At 37.5% G+C, this 15,543-nt stretch overlaps 2 protein-coding genes across 3 annotated transcripts in view; both read right to left on the minus strand.

Moving 5' to 3' along the window:
• Nucleotides 1–3,218, minus strand: part of SQOR (sulfide quinone oxidoreductase) — a 66,582-nt gene extending 63,364 nt beyond the window's left edge. The window contains exon 1 of the mRNA XM_041742687.1: nucleotides 3,198–3,218. The gene's annotated coding sequence lies outside the window, so the exon portion shown is untranslated. The remainder of the gene's footprint in view (nucleotides 1–3,197) is intronic.
• Nucleotides 1–15,543, minus strand: part of BLOC1S6 (biogenesis of lysosomal organelles complex 1 subunit 6) — a 17,164-nt gene continuing 1,621 nt past the window's right edge. For both annotated transcript variants that reach the window (XM_041742691.1, XM_041742693.1), the window contains exons 2-5: nucleotides 11,839–11,980; nucleotides 5,141–5,228; nucleotides 3,198–3,284; nucleotides 1–2,764 (exon numbers count right to left, since the gene is read on the minus strand). In XM_041742691.1, coding sequence (XP_041598625.1) covers nucleotides 2,645–2,764; nucleotides 3,198–3,284; nucleotides 5,141–5,228; nucleotides 11,839–11,980 — 437 coding nt within the window. In that variant the 3' untranslated portion in view covers nucleotides 1–2,644. The remainder of the gene's footprint in view (nucleotides 2,765–3,197; nucleotides 3,285–5,140; nucleotides 5,229–11,838; nucleotides 11,981–15,543) is intronic.

Consider the following 15,543-nt stretch of genomic DNA (forward strand, 5'->3'; position numbering starts at 1 on the left):
TAATTCAGAGACCATTTTTTTTTTATTAAATGTGTAAAAAGTAGTCCACACTGTACAAGCTCAAAATCAGACAAATGTACAAGAGTATATAATTGGCATATTTAGGAACTGTATCAACCCAAAAACACTGCAGATACAATCCATATTACATTCAATGTCTGCATATTTACATAATACCTACTGCAAAATAAATACAAAATTAACTGTCATCATTTTAGATGTACATGTGATATAGGTCAAAACAAAGGCAATTTTTTTCAAACAAAAAAACTAAAGGTAACTTTTCAAAGTATCAATTCATTATATTGTGCAAAAATACTGCAAGACTAATATAAGAGTTCCATTTAAGTTCAGTCAGTAAGATATGTTTCTACACTACTGAAATACAGCTAAAATTTTACACTGTAATTACCAATAGTACTTCTGATTTACAACTGACCTAAAAATAGTGGTTGCTAATACATATTCTTGACATTTTAAAAAAATCATCAAAACTTAAATACAATTCTAAAAGCATATGTGCCTTGCCACTCCTTCAATAAACATGATTTATTTTAATACAGATCACAAAAGTTCAACTAATTAACCAGAATTCTGTATCTATTTCCTGCCTGCTATCTATTTCAATCTTAAATCTGACTTTATATCAAAAGTAGTGGTTCAGAATTCATTTCATAAGATTAATCCCAAGGATTACTGGGTAGTTTTTAAACTATTTCATTCCTTACAAATATAGACAGTTATAGATGGGTAGTTCCTGGCATTAGAATTATGTGGGTAGCTCTTTAAAATCTGCATGGGCCTCACCTCAGAACTAAAGAGAAACAATCTTCCAGAATGACTGTTTTGTTCTGGGTTTGTTTTTTTTTTTAAGTTTCCAGGTAATGGTACACAGCCTGGCGTGGGAACCTCTGACCTACACCACTAGACCAGTGGGTCTCAACTTTTAAGGTACATTAGAATCACTTAGGGAAACTTAAAAAGAGAGACAAAACAAACAGATTTGCTTCAGTTAGATTGAGAGTGGAGTCCAGAAACCGTATTTTATTTTATTTTTTTTTTTTATTTTTTCAGAAACCGTATTTTAAATAGTCCTTGCAGCTGGCCCATAAACCACTCAAAGAAATAATGCACAGCCTTTATAAATGAGTACATTCAGTGATTGAGGTGACATTGCCCTGCAAGTGCTAACGAACCCTGCCCTAGGCAAGTTTTAGCTATTGTTTGAGGACAAATGTAGCCTTTTAAATATATTTATATTCTTAAATATCAGGTAAAGTCAAGTAAATTGAGAGATGTAATTCACTCATTAAAGGGACCAGCTTTCCAACAAACTGTTTAAATCTTTAAACAGATCAGTCTTAAGTAGTCAGCTTAAATCTAATGCCCTCTCTATGGTTAATTAGCCTGATACAAGATCAGAGGTAGTAATTCCAGCTTACCAAAAATGTAATGTAGAGTATAAAAGATACACATTCTAAGCCTACACCCTTATTTATAGGCTCTGTACAGTCTCTATGTAATAGACACTGGAGACCACTTGGATATTAAATAATACTAAAACAACGAATAATATACTCTCGATCTTAAAAAATAAAATTTCATGTAATATTTGCCTCACATAAGTTTCTAGTGAAAATACTGAGGGAAAAATGTAGAAAATACTAAAAGTATCATGCTGCCTCTTTTCTGAAGAAGCTATTTGCTAATTTTCCACCATACTTATCGTGGTCTATAAAATGAGTAGTTGGTATAGATATCATTCTACTTCACAAATTTTTTTAAAAGCACAGAAAAAGTAACCACATGGAAGGCCACACAGCAAATCAGAGGATAGATAGAACTAGTGATTAGACCTCCCATTTGTAAAGTTGAATTCATATCAATTTTTCAACTGTATTTCAGTGTGTAATGACTTAAGTATTATAAATACTGAAGCACATCTGAGCGTGTGACAGTTCTATCACCCCTGCCAAACACTAAGGGTAAGGATCATCTACTTTGAGCCCAGAGAACACAGGAGAACAAAAGAGCAACCACATCAGGAAACAGAGCAGACAATCAGCAAGATCTATCTGGAATCCTGCCCATATGCCCAATGTCTAAGATGCTATTATTTGCTATGTACACATGTCTCCATCATGTCCTTCACAAAGGCTTATACCACCTCTTTTCCAATGGCATATGTGAATAAACAGCATTTCTTAACAAAGCAATGAAAAGGCAATTACCAAAAACTAGCACTGTGTTGCCAGAAAGGCAAGTCCTTTCATAAATAAGAAATTGAATCTTTTAAATCCATACTTATCAAGACGTCAAAAAATTCATCCTAGTCTTTAATCACTTAGAGTCTAGACCATTTTCCAGTTTATAAATCATTCAAGGCCAAAATAATGAATTTGAAAACTATGCAGAAGTTGGAAAATTACATAAAAATATTCAACCGAGTGGCATTATGTCTCCTACCTGGGGGACAAACTTCTTGAATGCAGAAACAAAGATACAGAGACACAGTCCTGGGGAAAGCACTGCAAAATGTGAGACAGTGACATAAGGCACTACCTTCCCTCCGTCTCCACTGACGCCACCCTGGACACTGGCACATGGGACAGGGAAGGGAGAGCACACAGACACTCTCAGTTTCTCACGTCCTCTTAGCTAGTTTGGCAGTCAACTGCTTTTCTCTTTCAAATTCCTTCTCGCGTTGCTGCTCCCTTTCCAACTCTTCTTTCTGCCTCTTCTGCTGTAGTTTAAGTGCTCTTTTCTGTGTCAAAAAAATTTTAAACGAAGAGAACAATCAAGGCTTATCAGTTATGGCCTCATCTCAATGTAGCAGTGATCGGATTTGAGGTAATCCACAAGCATTAATAAATTTCGCATTTAAGGGGCACCTGGGTGGCTTAGTGGTTGAGTGTCTGCCTTTGGCTCAGGTCATAATCCTGGGATCCTAGGATCAAGTCCCACATCAGGCTCCCCACGGGAGCCTACTTCTCCCTCTACCTATGTCTCTGCCTCTCTCCGTGGTCTCTCATGCATAAGTAAATAAAATTTAAAAATTTAAAAAAAGTAAAAATAAGAAAACAGTGAGTCATGAATTATGTTATTGAATATAAATATCTAAGTCAGAAAATGAACTGAAAAAAAAAAACAGTTAAACCTCTACTTCTATAAAGAATGTGAAAGAACTTTCCACTCACTTTTAACTTTGATGTCTTTTCATGAAGCATCAGCATCTCTTTTCTTATATTCACCAACTTGGCATGATAGTGTTTGGCTTCAGTGAACTAAACACGGAAAAGGAAAAGTCAGGTTAAAATAGTCTGAAATTTAAAAAAATAAAATAAAAGCAAAAAAATGACTGAAGTAGTAAAATGGATGAGTAATAAATTACAGTTCATTCTGCCTCAATTGGTCACATCTTTTAAAGCCTTAATTATCTTCACATTTCAATTGCAAAATTCAAATTTCATTTAAACCATTAGGCATTTGAAAACACTTGATTCAGTTCAAATGAGAAAAAAAAAGTTACTAAACATAAAAGTAGACATTTATGTTGTGTACAAGGTAACATTTTGCTTTAAAAACATGCACTATAAAAAAAAACAATGCACTATAATCCTAAAATTTTATTAAGACTATCCAGTAATGCTATCAGTTTCATTTAAGAAAAAGTAGAACACTATCTTTACAAGGGAGAGCCTGAGTCAGAGTACACAGGACAATTTAAGTGAAGTGTCTAGGAGGAAAAACCAAGCTGTGGTCAGAGAATCCTGAGAGGGCTGTGGACAAATCTAGTCATGTTCCTTGGGCTTCTCAAGTGAGACCAAGCAGAACTATCTCTGTAAGGACACTTTTCTTCCCAAGTCATAGTATGTATAGACATTCCATCTCAGCCAGAGATGGGAACAAAGGGAAAAAAGCACCTCATTCTCAGGAGTCAAGGTTAACAGAAAGAGAAGACCAAGTAACAAGAATGAGAGAAGCATCAGTAAAGAAATTAAAAACCTACATGTATCTACAAGTATAGTCTTAATCTGATGAGCTCTAGAGCTTACAGACTCTCTTTTCTCTCCCTTTCTCTCTCTCTCTCTCCTATTCTCTCTCCCCCCAACCCCCAATCTCTAAGCCTTAACAGTTTCAGTTCCTGAATGATAAACCACTCTTGGGCTGAGAGAGGAAAATATAGGAAGACTTGGTTTCTGCCCCTGCAGACTGAAGCAACACTAATACATCTGCTTGGTTCCTTCATCTATCATCATTCACTCAGCAAATGTTTGTCAGTGGGGAAGACAAAAGTAGGTCAGCGTAGCCTTGTCCATCCCCTTCACAAGTCAGAAAACCATTAAGTGAAAGACTTTATATTTACTACTTGAGGCTTCTCCCTAATGCTAGAGAAGATGAACTCTTTTTGACCATTATAAAGGGAAAACTTTACTGAGTCATATTTGTCCAAAAAAAAGTCCATTTTTTGACATATATATGAAAACCCACAAAATCATGCAAACCAGGCTACTGCTTAATGTTGAGGTGAAAAAAAGGTAGCCACAAGTTCCTTATTTTTGTTAATTCCCTGCTTCTTAAAATTGAGTATCAGTTCCTCTCATCAAAAAGCTATAAAGCTTCTGATGAAATTCACTACTGTCACATAGACTGAAAGATAGAAAGGGTCTGTAAAGGACCCCCAAAGGGTCCATTTCAGGGTTAATTTGTCATGGCTTTATTAATCAGCCATACAATTAAAGAAAATGCTCATTTTTTAAAAAGCCATGTAATTGATTAGGAGAGATGCACCTTCCTTAAGTGGAAACACAGTACTCCAAAAGTTCCTTACTTTCAGTTCTCTTTTAGAAGTCTTTAATTATGAGCAAATCTATTCCAGACTTTCACAAATAAGTTCCATTTTCTATTACAAGTTCAACATTTGAAAGGTAACAATTCAAGACTATGGAAGTTCTAGTAAAGTAAATTCAAAGTTTCCTATTAAAAGACAAATTCTAAACTTTAAAAATTAGAAAAATAAATAAATTTTAAAAATTAGAGGAAAGATCCTAAACATACCTAAGTACAAAGTTGCACAGGATATACCTAGCTATTTCTAAGCCAAGATCTCATTACACTATGTCAACTAAATCATACTTACCAAAGCATTAATATCCAACATAGAATGACATTCTTTAAATTTTGAAATCTCTTGTTCCAGTGTGTCTAGTAATACAACTTGGTTCTGTCTGAAACAAAAGCGCATAGCCAAAATAAACTGTATATACTGTAAGTGCTGGAATCACATTTCATCTTGGTTAATATCAAAGATAAAAGTTAAATTGAAAATGTATTGACTCTCCAAGGCTTAATCTTTTTCAACATAACATTCCAGGGGTGTGTGACAGCTCAGTTGGTTAAGTGTCCAACTCTTGATCTCAGCTCGGGTCCTGACCTCAGGGTCGAGTTCAAGCCCTGTACTGGGCTCCATGCTGGGCATGGAAACTATTTTAAAAATAATAATAATAATAATGATAAGGACACCTGGGTGGCTCAGCAATTGAGCATCTGCCTTTGGTTTGGCGCATGATCTCCAGGCTCTGGGACTGAGTCCTGCAACAGGCTCCCTGCAGGGAGCCTGCTTCGGCCTGTGCCTATGTCTCTGCCTCACATGAGTAAATAAATAAATCTTAAAAAAAAAATAATGATAATAACATTCCAAAGTCACATTCTGATAAGTGTCTTTTTATTATCACCTAAATGAGCAATTATTCTATAACTGAATCTAACGTAATAATTGAAATCACCAGGATCCCTGGGTGGTGCAGCGGTTTGACGCCTGCCTTTGGCCCAGGGCGCGATCCTGGAGACTCGGGATCGAATCCCACATCAGGCTCCCGGTGCATGGAGCCTGCTTCTCCCTCTGCCTATGTCTCTGCCTCTCTCTCTCTCTCACTGTGTGCCTATCATAAATAAATTAAATTAAATTAAAAAAAATAAAATAAAAATAATTGAAATCACCAAATCATTTAAAATCATTTTATTATTTTTATTTCTAGCAACTCTCTTTATTATCCAAAAAGGTTTTTTTACTATCTTGCCCCAAAACATGATTTTATGTATATTAAAACTGCAACACTACCATAAAGGGAATGGGGAACAATGACTTTTTAGATTAGAGTTGGGGAAAATGCAGTATTAAGGGATACTAAATCAGAAAAGGTAAAAATGAAGATGAAAAAAACAGGACTAGGGATGCACCTGGGTGGCTCAGTAGGTTGGGCATCTACTTTTGGCTTGGGTCATGATCCCAGAGTCCTGGGACCCAGCCCTGAATTGGGCTTCCTGCTCAGTGGGAAGACTGCTTCTCTCTCTCCCTCTGCCTGCTGCTATCCCTGCTAATGCTCTCTATCTCTGTCAAATAAATAAGATCTTTAAAAAAAGAAAAGAAAAACAGAACCAGGAATCACAAGATTCCTCACCAATAACCAATTGTGTAATCCTGGAAATTTAGTTTATTTCTCTGGGCCTAAATTTCTTTATTTATAAAGTGAGAAGGTCAGACCAGGTAACTTCTAAGGGTCTTCATTAAAATTCTGATTCAAGGGCAGCCTGGGTGGCTCAGCGGTTTAGCACTGCCTCTGGCCCAGGGCATGATACTGGAGACCCGGGATTGAGTCCCACGTCGGGCTCCCTGTATGGAGCCTGCTTCTCCCTGTCCGTGTCTCTGCCTCTGTGTGTGTGTGTGTGTGTGTGTGTGTGTGTGTCTCATGAATAAATAAATAACATCTTTTTTAAAATAAAATAAAATTGTGATTCAAAACCTTCTATTGAGAAAAAGAAGCCAACTGCCCTGATATTCCTCTCCAGATCAACCAGTACTAGGATCACAAGAATAAGTAACATTGAGGGGCCACTGAATTATACATTTTAAAGAATACTATAGGCAAAGCAAAATATGACATGGTTTGCTTGCAAAACTATGCTAAACAGGGATGCCTACCCAGGTGGCTCAGTGGTTGAGTGGCTGCCTTCCACTCAAGTCCTGATCCCGGGCTCCCTGCAGGGAGCCTGCTTCTCCTTCTGCCTATGTCTCTGCTTCCCTCTCTGTGTCTCTCATGAGTAAATAAGTAAAGTCTTAAAAAAAAAAAAAAAGAATAAAAAACTATGTTAAACAGAGAAGAATGATGAAAAAAGAAATAGCAACAAAGAGAATGAAGAGCAGTAACAACATCTCCACCATCCAACAGTGAGTTTGAAATACCCCCTAGCTCACAAGTTTGTCCTTTCAGCTCTGAGACCACAAAATGTGAAATACACAATGAATAAGAAGAGAACCCAGCAAGTCAATGATCCAACATAAGCAAGACAGCAATTGCAGACTATATTACAACTAGAAAACAGTAAAGAAAAATCAATGAAACCAAAAAGCTGGTTCTTCAAAAGATCAATAAAATTGATAAACCTCTGGACAGACTTACAAAGAAAAAAAAAGAGAAGACATAAATTACTAATATAACCTATAGAAGAGAAATCATCTCTGATTCCATGGACATTAAAAGGATCAAAACAGAATACTTTCATCAATTCTGTCCACAAAATTGATAATTTAGATGGAAATGACCAATTCCTTGAAAGACACAAACTTCCAAAACTCACACAAGGACACACAGATAATCTATGTAAGCCTATATTTGTTATAGGTAGTCAATCAATAAGTAATAACCTTCCAGAAATGAAAATACCAGGAACAGATAGCTTTACTCGCAATTTCTACTGAACATATAAGAAAGGAATTATACCAATTCTCCACAATACCTTCCAGAAAACAGAAGCAGAGGGAGCACCTCCTAACTCATTCTACGAGGCTAACATTACCCTAAAACCAAAACCAGGTAGAGATATTACAAGAAAGGAAAACTATAGACCAGCCTCTTTGATGAATACAAACGTAAAAAATCCTCCACAAAATATTAACAAAATGAATCCAACAATATATAAAAATAATTATACACCACAGTCAAGTGAGATTTATTCCAAGTATGCAAAGCTGGTTCAATATTTGAAAATCAATTAGTGTAATCCGGGACATCAACTGACTAAAGAAGAAAAATCCTATTGTACAATGCAGAAAAGGCATTTGATAAAGTCTAACAATTACGATTAAAAACTCAAACCGGGACGCCTAGGTGGTTCAGTGGTTTGGAGCCTGCCTTTGGCCCAGGACGTGATCCTGGAGTCCTGGGATCAAGTCCCGCCTCGGGTTCCCTGCATGGAGCCTGCTTCTCCCTCTGCCTGTGTCTCTGCCTTGCTCTCTGTGTGTCTCTCATGAATAAATAAATAAAATCTTTAAAAAACAAAAACAAAAACAAAAAAAAAAACCTCAACAAACCAGAGAAAAGAACTTCCTCAACTTTATAAAGAACTTGATTTAAAAAAAAAAAAGCCTCTAGCTAATAGCTACATCATACTTATGAGGAACTAGATGCTTTCCCTTTACAACATAAGGAAAGATCGTCTATTCTCACTATTCCTACTCAACAATGTACTGGAAGTTCCAGCTAATGTAATGAGACAAGAAAAGAAAAGAAAATGTATACAGATTGGAAAGGAAGAAATAAAATTCTCTTTGTTCACAGATGACATGTCTGCCTCTGTGGAAAATCCCAAAGAATCAACAAAGTATATGAGTATAGAAAGGTTTCAACTTACCAGATTAATGTATAAAAGTGAGCTGTGAATAACTAGAAAAATTACACCTTTTATAATAAACTCCCCTCATATAAAATACTTCATTATAAATCTAACAAAACATATATAGAAGTTATATGCAAAAACTATAAAACTCTCATGAAAGAAATAAAAAAAAAGATCTAAGCAATAGATATTCCAAGTACAGGGAATAAAAAACTCAATTTGTTAAGATATCAATTTTCCCAACTTGATCTAAGTTCTATGCAATCTCAATTTAGATTCCACCAAGCTATTTTGTAAGTATCAACAAACTGATTCTAAAATTCATGCAGGGGACGCCTGGGTGGCTCAGTGGTTGAGCGTGTCTGCCTTCAGCTCTAGGGATCAAGTCCCAAGTCCCGCATCAGGCTCCCTGTGGGATGCCTGCTTATCCCTCAGCCTATGTCTCTGCTTCTCTCTGTGTCTCATGAATAAGTAAATAAAACCCTTTAAAAAAAAAACAATTAAATTAAATTAAATTAAATTTAAAAATTCACACAGAAAGTCACAGAATAGCCAACACACGATGAAGAACAAAACTGGAAGACCTACACCACCCAATTTCACAATTTACTATAAAACTACAGAAATCGAAACAGCATGATATTAGTGAAAGAACAGACACTTGATCAATGGAACAGTATAGAAAGCTCTTAAATAGACCCACACAAATACAGACAACTGTTCTTTGACAAAAGAGCAAAGGCTGGGGCACCTGGATGGCTCAGTCCGTTAAGCATCATCTGTCTTGGGCTCAGGTCATGATCCCAAAATCCCGGGATCAAGCCCCACCTCAGGCTCCCTGCTCAGCGCAGACCCTCTCCCTCGGCCTGTCACTCCCCCTGCCTGTGCTCTCTGGCTCTCTCTGTCAAATAAATAAATAAAATCTTAAAAAAAGAGAGAGAGCAAAGGCAACCCAGTGAAGACAGGATAGTCTTTTCAACAAAGGTGAAGGAACTGAATAGTGATATGCAAAAGAAATTAATCTAAACACATATCTTACAATCTCATAAAAACTCAACAGACCATAGACCTAAATAAAAAACACAAACTAAAAAATCTAGAAGGAAACACAGGAGCAAATCTAGGTGACCTTGATTTGGAGATGAATTTTTACATGAATATCAAAGCACGATCCATGAAAAGAAAAATCTGGTAAGTCAGACTTGTAAAATTAAAAACTTGGGACACCTGGGTGGCTCAGCAGTTGAGCATCTGCCTTTGGCTCAGGGCGCGATCCTGGAGTCCCAGGATCGAGTTCTGCATCGGGTTCTCTGCCTGGAGCCTGCTTCTCCCTCTGCCTGTGTCTCTGCCTCTGTGTCTCTCATGAATAAATAAATCTTTTTTTTTTTAAAGATTTTATTTATTTATTCATGAGAGACACGGGGCGGGGGGGGGGGGGGGGAGGTCACAGGCAGAGGGAGAGGGAGAAGCAGGCTCCATGCAGGGAGCCTGATGTGGGACTCGATCCCAGGTCTCTAGGATCACACCCTGGACTGAAGGCGGCGCTAAACTGCTGAGCCACCGGGGCTGCCCATAAATAAATCTTTTTTAAAAATTAAATTAAAAACTTCTGCTCTGTAAAAGATACTACTAAGAGAACAAAAAGACAAACCACACACTTGAAGAAAATACTTGCAAGACATATGAAGGACTTGTATCAAAAGTATACGAGGAACACTTAAAACTCAACAGTAAGAAAATAACCTGATTTAAAAATAGGCAAAAGATCTAAATAGACTTACTGTATAATCATAAATTTGTCTGATCTTTGTTCCAGGTTCCTGGAATGTCTATTTTAAGACCCTTGTAATTTCCCAAATGATAGGAGTATCTTCATTATTCACGAACTCCTCTTAGAGCATGCCAGCGTTTATGCTAATAAGGTGATGGGGGCTGTTCATGCCAGAAAATTAGTCACATGGTTACAATAGGGTTGGGGCTTCCAGCCAAGTGTTATCAGTCCATGTGATACCATGACTGGTACCAGCCCTCTCTCCAGAGAAGTTGGGGAGGGTGTAGGAGAGTGAGTTCAATTACATGGCCAACGATTCAATCAATTATGCTTACAGAGTGAAGCCCCAATAAATACTCAACTCTACTCATCCAACCTCCCCTACAAAATCTTTATGACTTTTTGCCATAAGAATTTACTAGCTTTAAAATACAAGGCATACCACACACTAGGGATAAAGAAAATCTCATGGGAATTAGCAGAAAACCAAAAGTGTTGCCAATTCCCTAACTCAAGGAGTGTACCACACAGAATAGAAGGTAGTACCACTTTCATGCTCATTTATCACCTTTCAAATTCAAGGATTATAACAGTACTTACTAATATGTACAAAATGGATATAGTGTTTTATTCTCCTCTCCTTTTGCCCTAATATAGGCTTGTAAGGTAAATTTTCAAAGGGCAGCTCATAGCCAGTTCATAGCTAACCACTAGGAAAAGAAATGATAGGCCAGCTAGGGCAACCACATGAGATCCTACCCAAGAGAAAGTAAAAGGTCAGTCTGCTTTTCTGGGTGGGAGTTGGTAAAGTAGTATATATTTTTGCATACTGATCCTACTTCATGAAATCCTGTTTTTCTCTTGGTGTATCCTTCAATCCTTTGTTTAAGTAGACTTATCTAATAGAAATAAAATGGGTCCTCTCAAAAATATACTTAAAGATTTTTGGCAACTCATGTGAACCAGTGCTGAAAACAAATGTGACTCTTATGGGGGCAATTTTGCAACACTACTCAGAAACCGGTGTATACCCATCCTGCAACACTCCCAGTAAGCAGTATTTTCATAAAACACTCTAGGAGTAGTATTCATTACACTTTTTACATTTAAAGTGTTATTCTTTTAAGTGATCTCTACACCCAATGGGGGGGCTTGAACTCAGGACCCCAAGATCAAGGGTCACAGGCAGATTGAGCCAGCTCAGTGCCTCTCACTTTTTACATTCAAATTACATTAAGTACTCCTTCACTCCCATGTGCTAACACTAAAGACAGAAATATTCAACTGTATTAAATGTCACAAAATGTTATACCTGAATATAGTACATACACGTGTAATTTATGACTATGCCAAAGGGGAAATGAGTGCATCTATGGTTTTAGCTAGCTCACGTGAGTTCCTGAAGAGCTTGTTTTGATCTCTGCAGATCTGGCAAGTAGTGAGAAAGCAATCCTTCTGCCAGCTGCTCCACAGCTTTGTCTTCTACAGTCAAGTCCTCTAGTAATCCTTCATCTGGTGAAGTGTCACTTAAACCTGTCCCCAAGAAAAAATCAAATGTAGGAGTTGTTTAAATGGACATGGGAGTAAAAGAGTACTGGGGAGGGAAGGGGCTGGCAGTGGGGTTCAGAGCACACACACAGGATACTACAGGCATCCTTCCTCTGCTTTTTTTAGCTTACCTTCTGAGTGTACTCTAAAAAACAGGATATCAGCACTCAAAAAATGTTTTTAAGCCATTATATAAGGCAGTGTCTAGATTAAACGAACATTAACATATGTAAAACATATTCTATATGGTTACATATTTTTCAGGGCAGAGGATTTACAGTTTTCAATGGATTATTAAGTGTCTGAGGCCTAAAAGTGGAGTCACTGAAAAAAAGCAATAAATTCTTCTTTTCAGAAGCATGCAGAAATTTTATATACATATAAATGCAATAACTAAAAAATTTTTTTAAATGAATGTAAGTAAAAATGTGGGTTAACATTTACTTTGCATATAGCTTAATATCTTATTTACATGCAAAAGGAATGTCATTTTACCATTTGTTAGGAGAAAGATTTTCAAAGGATTTCTCTTGCGACTCAGCACCTGAATTTACCCTAGAAAATAGTGTATTGCATGTAAATCTCAACACAATGCCAGGAACTATGCCTCATACTTCTCCTTCAAAAATAACAGATAAGCACTGTGTCAGACATTCAAAAACATCTAAAATGAATACTCATCAATCACTACTACTACCAAGAAAAGTACAAAAGAATTTCTTTTTTTTTTTTTTTTATTTATTTATGATAGAGAGAGAGAGAGAGAGGGAGAGAGGCAGAGACACAGGCAGAGGGAGAAGCAGGCTCCATGCCCCGGGAGCCTGATGTGGGATTCGATCCCGGGTCTCCAGGATCGCGCCCTGGGCCAAAGGCAGGCGCCAAACCGCTGCGCCACCCAGGGATCCCCTACAAAAGAATTTCTAAACAGGGTTCGATGAATGGACAGGGATGCCTGGGTGGCACAGCTAGTTGGGCATTTGGCTCAGGCAGTGATCTCAGTGTCTTGAGATCAAGCCTTGCACTGAGCTCCAGTCAGAGCCCAATGGGCTGCTCCTCCCCAACATGTGCACATGCTCTCCCTCTCAAATAAATAAATAAATAAATAAATAAATACTTAAATGCACATGCACACACATATATAATAGGAAAAAGTGGAGTATTATGGATATCGCGACTGATGTATACCATCAGATGAGAAGTGAATAAAGTATATCTGAAAATTAATGCCATTGCTTAAGGCTTGGTTACAGTAACAGTGCAAAACAGCAACTCTCTTTAAGGAAATAAAGAAAACAAGTATTACAGATAAACAATAGAAACACCCAAATAAGGATATGTCAACTTTAAGGAATAACAACTAATACACTTCCCTCACATTAGATAGACATTTTAACTCACAGACCTCGCCCTATTCTTCCCCAATCTTTTGGTTAATTATGGAAGAGTCTACCTTGCTCACACTTCTCTTTTTTTTTTTTTTAAATTAGGATCTATGATCCAGACTTTTCTTTTTTTTTTAAGGTTTTATTTATTTATTCATGATAGACAGAGAGAGAGAGAGAGAGAGGCAGAGACACAGGCAGAGGGAGAAGCAGGCTCCATGCCAGGAGCCCGACGTGGGACTCGATCCCGGGACTCCAGGATCGCGCTCTGGGCCAAAGGCAGGCGCCAAACCGCTGAGCCACCCAGGGATCCCCCTTGCTCACACTTCTAAATACATTAAGTTACTAAGTTCAAGGCACTTCACTGTGGGAGATTAAACAAAAAGAAAAGGATCCTTACCCTACTTATAAAAGAAACATCAGATACACACCTGTATTAGCACTAGTACTAGTGCACTAGTTTCCAAGGTTGTAAGAATAAATGAAGCAACTGCCCTTCTCTGAAAGGGCTCGATACAGAAGAATTATAACATATGAGAAGTGCCATTAGCAAACCAGAAACTGTTACAGGATTTCAGAGAAGAGAAAGATCATGTTCACCAGGGAAGTCTGAGAACAACTTCTAAAGGCAGTGTGGGAACTGGAGCTTAAGCTTGCAGAATGGATAGAATTTTACTCACTGTAAAAACTTAAAACTCAACAAGACAGAGGTATAAGCTGAAAAGTAAAAATACTCTTTCTTGGAGAGCTAGGCTGGCTCAGTCAGAAGAGCATACACAACTCTTGATCTCAGAGTTATGAGCTCAAGCCCCACACTGGGTGTAGATTACTTAAAAATGAAATCTTAAAAACTCTTTCTCATTCCCTTATTCCAGTCACTCTGCAGTTTCTTATGTGGCCTTCAAAAAAATTGTCTTTGCATACCCATGCATAAATCCTGTTTTAATCATAAAGGAAACATTACACATATTGTTCCTTTCTTAAATATAAATATTAAATATCTTCCATATGCACATATACACATCTACTACATTATTTTGAATAGAAAAGAATTCTACCATATTGGGGCACCTGGGTGGCTCAGTTGGTTGGGCATCTATCTGCCTTCAGCTCAGGTCATGATCCCAGGGTCCTGCTCAGCCGGGAGTCTGCTTCTCCCTCTGCGCCTATCCTGACTAGTACACGCATGCTCTTTCTCTCTCTCTCTCTCATCAAAAAATAAATAAATAAAATTCTACCATACTTTGCTTACCAGTTCTCTGTTACGGACTGAATATTTGTGTGTTGTGTGTCCCCTCTCCCCACTTCCCCCTAACAAAATTCTCTTGTTAAAGTCCCAACCTCCAAGGTAATGGTATTTGGAGGTAATTAGGTTTAGATGAGGTCATGAAGGTGGGGATCCATGATGGGATTAAGATAAAGAGAAACCGGAACTTTCTCCCTCCACCATGTGAGGACACAGTATGAAGACAGCTGTCTGCAACATCAGAAGAGGGCTCTTACCAGAACCTAATAGACCAGCACATAGATCCTGGACTTTGTAGAGCTCTAGAACTTCTGGAAATAAATGTCTGTTGTTTAAGCCACCCAATCTCTAGTATTTTGTTGTAGCAGCCCATGTAGACTAAGATATCTAAGGATGGGTATTTTCACTTTTTACTATTTCAAACAATGTTGTCCTGAGTTGCCTCTTCATATATCACGTCAATGTTCTGGTAGGATTACTCTTAGAATAACGGGACAAAGGGTTTATGCGTTTCTTTTTTTTTTTTTTTTTTTTGGTTTAGGCGTTTCTTAAACAGACATTGCAAAATTGCCTTCCTAAAATATAGCACCAATTTATACTTTCACCATCAATCTTTGAAGCCTCCTATTTCCAAATGAGTAAGAATTCTAAAGAAGTGGAGGGAATACTATACGGTTAAAAAAAAAAAAAGGCTACATAAGGAAAGGTGGGAATATGGGATTGCTCTGGAAAAAGAAGATAGTTTGTGGTGTGTAAAAATAGGACATATGCAATGTGAGCTTATAGGACCGGCCCTTGGGGATCCCTGAGTATCAAGCTAAGGGGTTTGACCCTTTAGTTAATAAGTAGTAAGGAGCCATTTTAAGGTTTCCAAGCAAGAAAATGACTGAAGCTTTATCTTGGGGCAGTGATATGACAAC

The sequence above is a fragment of the Vulpes lagopus genome, chromosome 2, assembly GCF_018345385.1.
Source record: "Vulpes lagopus strain Blue_001 chromosome 2, ASM1834538v1, whole genome shotgun sequence".
Lineage (NCBI taxonomy): Eukaryota > Metazoa > Chordata > Mammalia > Carnivora > Canidae > Vulpes > Vulpes lagopus.